The sequence below is a fragment of the Meles meles genome, chromosome 5 (assembly GCF_922984935.1).
Source record: "Meles meles chromosome 5, mMelMel3.1 paternal haplotype, whole genome shotgun sequence".
Classification (NCBI taxonomy): Eukaryota; Metazoa; Chordata; class Mammalia; order Carnivora; family Mustelidae; genus Meles; species Meles meles.
In genome coordinates this window covers 152201402-152209229 of record NC_060070.1, presented here as the reverse complement: position 1 = coordinate 152209229, position 7828 = coordinate 152201402, and the positions used below count along the sequence as shown (strand labels likewise).

At 36.8% G+C, this 7828-nt stretch overlaps 1 protein-coding gene across 1 annotated transcript; it reads right to left on the bottom strand.

Moving 5' to 3' along the window:
* Nucleotides 1–1184: 1184 nt before the first annotated feature.
* Nucleotides 1185–2120, bottom strand: LOC123942030 (olfactory receptor 2W3-like). The gene has a single exon (XM_046005950.1). It carries the CDS (start codon nt 2103–2105, stop codon nt 1185–1187), a length of 921 nt encoding a protein of 306 aa, XP_045861906.1. The 5' UTR covers nt 2106–2120.
* Nucleotides 2121–7828: the final 5708 nt, after the last annotated feature.

Genomic DNA, 7828 nt, shown 5'->3' with positions numbered 1-7828 from the left:
TGGAAAGTATAGCATAGGGAATATAACCAGTAATATTATAGCAATGTTGTATGGGTGACTATACATATGGTGAGAGCACTGAGTAATGTATAAAACTGTTGACTCCTTCCTTGTGTTATACACCTGAAACTAATATATCAACTATATTATATCAACTATACTTCAGAATATAATAATAAAAACATGTAATACAATAATAAAAAATTTTAGTTCCACTATTCGTGGTCTCTTTGATTATAAACATGTTTCACCATGTCTCAGTTTCCTAATTTGTCAATGAAAAGATCTAGAATGGATGGTTTGTTTTCAAACTTAAATCCATGTTAAAATTACACATGACATTTTTTCTTTTTTTTTTTTTAAGATTTTATTTATTTATTTGACAGAGAGAACAAGCAGGAGGAATAGGAGAGGGAGAAGCCAGCTCCCCACTGAGCAGGGAGCCCAACGCAGAGCTCGGTTGCAGGATCCTGGGATCACAACCTGAGCTGAAAGCAGATGTTAACCAACTGAGCCACCAGGTGTCCCCTACAAGACACTTTTCAACACACATACTTGCAGACTTACTAAAATGAGAGCTTCAGTGATTGGGACTTTAGGATCTATATTCAAAACAAATAAAATGTCTGTCCAGATCATTTTAATATAGCTGATTATGAAACAAAGCAAAGCTCAAATAATTTAAATAATCATAGGCTATGTTTAGGGTAATGGCTCCATCTTCTCCAGACAGTGAAATTTAAAGATATCAGAAGACAAAAGGTATTGTATTTTGGCACTCCACTGGCTCAATTCCATGATAAAATGACAATTACACAAAGTACCAACGAGAAAAAAGATCATCATATGATTTTATTTGGGCATAACTTCAGTCAGTCCACAACACTGAAGCATTGATTTATAGTTGTATTGGGTTTTAATTACATGTGACGAACTTGGAAAGGAGGAGGAAAGATGATTTGAAGGGTAGACATAAGATACTATCCAAATTAAAATTTATGTCTAACCTAGTTTATCATCAGCATCATATTGGGGCCTTATAATATATATTCCCAGACTCCATCCCTGGAAATTTTTATTGGGTAGGTTGGAAGATTTAAGTGAATTCTAAAATTACATTTCAAGAATTATTTATTTCTGGTAACTAAGTAAAAGAAGCAGACTTTGGAAAAGTCACGGTCACCTTACTTTCTGGACACAAGCCTACTCAGGGCACCTTTTACATCCTTGTTTCTCAGTGTGTAGATGACAGGGTTCAACATGGGGGTCACCAAGTTGTAGAAGAGGGTAAGGAATTTCCCTTGGTCCTGAGAGGAATTATTTCCTGGTTGCATATACATATAGATAATATTCCCATAAAACAATGAGACCACAGTGAGGTGGGACCCACATGTGTTGAAAGCCTTCCTTCTCCCCGTGGCCGATTTCATGCTCAGCACTGCTAGGGCAATGTAGCTATAGGAGATGAGGATGAGCACCAGGGGCACCAGGACAATCATTACTGACAAGATGAAAACCGTGCTCTCCACAGCCACAGTGTCCACACAGGCAATTTTTATCAGAGCTGGCATCTCACACAGGAAATGTTTCACTTTACATCTTCCACATCGTGGCAGCCTCATGGTTACTGGAGACATAGCCAAGGAGTTGAGGAGCCCGATACCCCAGGCCACAGACACCAGCTTCCAACAGAGCTGAGGGTGCATAATGATGGAATAGTGGAGGGGCTTGCAGATTGCAGCGAAGCGGTCATAAGCCATGACTGCCAGGAGGACACATTCTGTGCCCCCCAGACCCAGGAACATGAATAGCTGGATGGCACAACCTGTGTAACTGATGGTCTTGTCTGGGCCACCCAAGTTGAAAAGCAGCTGGGGAATGGAACTGGTGGTAAAACAGAGGTCTAGGAAGGAGAGGTTGGTAAGGAAGAAGTACATGGGCATGTGGAGGCAGGGGTCCAGGCGGGACACCAAGATAATGACAACATTGCCCACCAAGGTCACAAGATAGAAGATGAGAACAAACACAAAGAGGGTCTGCTCTAGCTGGGGTCTGTCTGAGAAACCCAACAAGATGAACCGGTCCTGGCAGCTCTGGTTGGTCATGACAATGGACCATCAATACAGGCCTACAAGGAAGCAGATAGAATCACAATGCACGTAGGGAAGTAGGCTAAGGGACTAAGACCAGAGTAATAGCAAGTGCAAATAATTAAGTACGATTTCAGTATTCTGTGCAGATATAGATTGTATATTTTAGGAAGATATCTCGTCTTATTAGCTTCTTTTGTTTCTTTTTGGATGCCAAAAAAAGTAGAGATCACTGTAGAATTTTTGGAAAATAGACACCTATAAAAGATAGGAAAAGGATTTTCTGGAGTCAAGATGGCAGAAGGGTAGGGGACCTCATTTCACCTGGTCCCTTGAATTTAGCTAGATAACTGTCAAATCATTCTGAACACCCACATCAGGCTCTCTGCTCAGCAGGGAGCCTGCTTCCTCATCTGTCTCTGCCTGCCTCTCTGCCTGTTTGTGATCTCTGCCTATCAAATAAATAAATAAAATCTTTTTAAAAAATTTAGAAAATTTTTTACACAAATACACAAGCTAAACTTACACTTAAAAGAATCTGGAGAAAGAACATCAAATAAAGCCTAAACCAAGAAGGAGAAGAAAAATAATTAAGATTAGAGCAGAAATAAATGAAATAGAAACCAGAATAACAGTAGAACAGATCAAGGAAATTAGAAGCTGGTTCTTTGAAAGAATTAATAAGATTCATAAACCTTTAGCCAGACTTATCAAAGGAAAAGAGAAAGGACCCAAATTAATAAAATCATGAATGAAAGAGATCACAACTAATACCAAAGAAATACAAACGATTTTAAGAATATATTATGAGCAACTACAGGCCAACAAATTAGGCAATTTGGAAGAAATGGATGTACTGCTGGAAACTTATAAACTACCAAAACTGAAACAGAAAGAAATAGAAAGCTTGAATAGACTCATAACCGGCAAGGAAATTAAAGCAGTAATCAAAAATTTCCCAACAAACAAGAGGCCAGAGCCAGTTGGAATCCCAGGGGATGTCTACCAAACATTTAAAGAAGAAATATTATGGCAAAAATTAACAAGACAGGAAACAATAAATGTTGATGAGGATGCGGAGAAAGAGGAACGCTCTTACATGTTGGTGGGAATGCAAGGTGGCGCAGCCACACTGGAAAACAGCATGGAGGTTCCTTAAAACGTTAAAAATAGATCTACCCTATGACCCAGCAATTGCACTATTAAGTATTTACCCCCCACTCCCAGAAGATACAGATATAGTGAAAATAAGGGGCACATGCACCCCAATGTTCATAGCAGCAATGTCCACAATAGCCACATTGTGGAAGGGCTGAGATGTCTTCAACAGATGAATGGATAAAGATGTGGTGCATTTATACAATGGAATATTACTCAGCCATCAGAAAGGATGAATACCTACCATTTGCATTGGCATGGATGGAACTGGAGGGGATTGTGCTAAGTGAAAGAAGTCAAGCAGAGAAAGACAATTATCATATGATTTCACTCATATATGGAACATAAGGAATAACATGGAGGACCAAAGAGAAAAGGAGGGAAAACTGAATGGGAAGTCATCAGAGAGAGAAACAAACCATGAGAGACTCTGGACATATTGTTTTACAAAATATATGCTTTTTTTTTAATACCCAAGAAAGAACTAAATGCCATATAAGAAAGAAATCTAGGTAAATAAATTTTTCATATTTCAAACTGATCAATTCAAAGGTCATAAATGTGTTTTTTATAAAATCTTTCCCTGCACAAGAAAAAACTCAAAATCCTTTTTTTAATACTTCCTGGAACCAAAGATTCCCTTGATTGCATTATGTAATTGAAGAAATAAAAGCTTTAGTTTCATTTTAATGTCTCAAAGGCATTGCCAAAATCACATACTTTAAAACACTCAAAGATGATCTTATGACCTATCACATAAAGGACATTTTTCAACACCTTGAATTATTCATGATGTCTCCTGTGTTCTATCTTCAGAACATGGTGGGTGGGGTTCTTTTTGTTTTGATTTTTGGCTCCACACCTAACACATGGCTTGAATTCAAGACCCTGAGATCAAGACCTGAGCTGAGATTAAGAGTCAGACGCTTAACCAACTGAGCCACCCAGGCACCCTATACAGAATATGATGTTTTGAGTCAGAAGACTTTGACTTGGTGCTATGTGGACTGTCCTGGGAGTCACCTCTAGCTCAGGAGCATAAAGAGATTTGTGAATCTGACAGTAACCCCTTTAGTTACCTAAGTATTTCCTACTATAGCTGGTGGACAGGAGAGAACCAGGAGAGGCAGAGGAGAGAGTGAAGAAGCCACATCTCCACCTCCGCCTCTGTATAAGTAGCTCATACATACTGATGTTTTACACCATTACTTTTGTTTGTAAAGGGCTTTGCATGTAATAAACCATGCAAGAGATATTAGTTATTACTATTATAAGCAGAAAAGAGCAGGTCTATATTACATATATGATCAAGACAAGAATTTTTCCCATGCTATTTTGAGTTTAAATATTAGCAGTGTTATCGCAAAGACTAAACGATTTTAGCCAGTTTAAATTAATTATAGCTGTACAGATGACTTGAGAAGCAAACTTTTGACTAGATGTTATACTCAAAGTGATTTAAAAAGAGCTCTGCTGATCTGTATGTCAATACAGTCTTAAGTCAGAGAAGTTAAGATTATCATCTGTGAAATAAAAATTACTGAAAACATTTATATTAAGTAATTCTGTATTCAATAAATATTTATTGAATTATGGGAAGTCATCAGAGAGACTGTATCACTTACCATATTATATTCTAGAGATACCTGCTTAAAAGAATAGATAGTAATTTATCTCATTGATTTATAGTCTAGTGGGAGGAACAAACATTCATTAAAACTCACACAAGTCAATGTACAATCACTAACAATATTATTAAGCCCTGACTTAGTGCTAAGCACTGTGCTAAGTATTTTCTTAGACTGTTTTATTTAATCCTCATACCTGACTTTGAAGGATACAGGTACTAAATAACTTACCAAGGATGCACAGTTAGGAAGCTGCATGTGGTATTCAGGTCCAGGTCTGTTTGTCAAGCCAAATTTCTACACACAGGACTGAAATAGAAAGATAATTCATTAATCCATGACCTCAGTAATCTTCCACTTGATGCAATTCAGGTGAATCTAATGATTTCAGTCCTTTAATCACTGGTTTGGTCTCAACTGAAGAAGAATGTCAAAGAAGTCAATGGAAGACAAATCAAGCTAAGGAAATGCCACCAAAACTCAGTTTTCTTAAACAAATAAGAAATATGTAATTGTTATTAGTTCACAAGTTGCTGAATTTTTAATTTATTATTTTTGGGGGGTTTTTTGGTTTTTTTTTAATATTTTATTTATTTGACAGAGAGAAATCACAAGCAGGCAGGGAGGCAGGCAGAGAGAGAGGAGGAAGCAGGCTCCCTGCTGAGCAGAGAGCCCGATGCGGGGCTCGATCCCAGGACCCTGGGATCATGACCTGAGCCGAAGGCAGCGGCTTAACCCACTGAGCCACCCAGGCGCCCCACTGAATTTTTAATTTAAAAATAAGTGATAAATTCAAACATAACTATACATTGACCAGTATAAATTGCTAAAAGTAACCTTTTTTGGAAAACTGGATATTGCAAAGATAACCTAAAATAATTATTGAAAAGGATTATGATTGAAATTATTAGAAAACCAACATGACAATTTATTTTCCCATGATCACCGAGTAACAATAGTTAAACATGCTTTTTGCAATTATCTTAAATCAATAATTATAGAGAATATACATTATTTTATCTCTCTATCACTCTATATTGGCAGATAGTATTGGTTGTTCTAACTTTTTAATTATCTAAATCAATAATTATGGTCAGAATTATTTATTTTATGTCATAAAATATTTTATATGTTTATCTTTTTCTTACTTATTGAACATTAATTTTCTTTAGGTGTCAGGTGGGTGGAAACATGTGTGGACAAATGGGAAGAACTGTGATTTTCTGTCTTATCTCTGTGATAAACCAATTTTGCTAATCTCATTCTCCTTTGCCTGTTAGGGAGTTGGAGATGTTAGAAAACTTAAGTCAAATTTGACAAGCCAGAGTTAGTGCTGGAAAGACCTCTGAGGTGTCCCATAGAGGATGAGTAGAAGGAAAGCAAGAGAGACAAGAAATTTGCAAACTGGGGCACCTGGGTGGCTCAGTGGGTTAAGCCTCTGGCTTAGTCTTGGTTCATGGTCTCAGGGTCCTGGGATCGAGCCCTGTGTCAGGCTCCCTGCTCAGTGGGGAGCCTGCTTCCCCCTCTCTCTCTCTGCCTACCTCTCTGTGTACTTGTGATCTCTCTCTGCCAAACAAATAAATAAAATCTTTAAAAAAATAGAAATTTGCAAATGTAATGAAAAAAGGTAGAGAAGTCTGAGTCTATCCTAAAAGTTACACAATCAATGGAAGAAGGACAATAATAAGATAGCCAGTAATATCAGTTAAAGCACCATCAACAGATGCTAAAATTTGTAGATTAAGGAATCAAGATATAAATATATGTTTGGAATTATTAGGATGAACTAAAATAGGAATAGTTAAAAACTTCTTTGTAGTATGCAGTTTGGTGTTGGAAGATAGCATATGAAATTATTTTCGCTTTTTATGATAGACCTTTTTGTATTTCTTGTTGCTTCAACTCTTGTATATATTTTTTAATACAAGTATGTATTTTTAAAATGAAACTTATAGTTACTTAAAAAAAATATAAATACAAAATATATAGCTCAAAGGAGTATGTTATGACAATTGTTCAAGTCCTAGCTCTATCCCTACTGGTCACATAACAGTAGTCAAGATTTTTAACCACTCTGTTCTCAGTTTTCATATCTGTGAACTAGGAATGGAAAACTGCAAGCCTGGGACTCCTGGGGACTCATTCGGTTAAGTGTCCAACTCTTGATTTCAGCTCAGGTCATGATCTCAGGGTCACGGGTTTGAGCTCCACATCAGATTTTATGTGGAGTCTGCTTAAGATTCTTTCTCTCCCTCCCGCTTTGTGCCTCTACCCCCACTAGTGCATGCACTGTCTCTCTCAAAAAAAATTTTTTAATTAAATTTTTTAAAAAGTGCACACCTTAAAATAGTATTGTAAGGATGAAGTCATGTATTGTAATTATATCTCATAGCATACTGAACTGTATTGCAACAATGTGATAAAGATTACTTATTTGTTCTAATTATTAGTGTTATTTTCATTAAATTGCTATCTTTCTCTTTATTCCACTGTTATTTCTTGTCTATTCCACTGTGAAATGGAATTGACTGATATGGACAAAAGTATCAAACATTGTCAATGTCACACAAAGGAAGTAGGAGCATTGATAATAGCTCCTATTGCTCAGCACAAATCTTGGGTGTTAGTACTTCTTTGAATTTGGACCCAACTCAAAGTGGATTTATTCTGAGTGATATCTTCTTTACATTTGACTCAAATACCATTCATATGCTGATGATTGCTAAATCAACAGCTCTTGAATTTTTATTCTGAAATCTAGATCTGCACATTTAACTTCTTCTGAATATCTTGACTTGAGTGACCAACAAATAGTTGAGAGTCAGCGTAGTGCTAAGGAGCCCAAACTTGAGCATGGTTTCATATCCTAGTAATGCTATCGAGTATAACAGACCTCGGGCAAGTTATTTAAACACTCTATGCCTCAGCTTTATCATCTATAAAATGGGCATA

Excerpts from the sequence above, each read along its gene's own strand:
- LOC123942030 (XM_046005950.1), bottom strand. The coding sequence starts at position 2,105 with ATGACCAACCAGAGCTGCCAGGACCGGTTCATCTTGTTGGGTTTCTCA.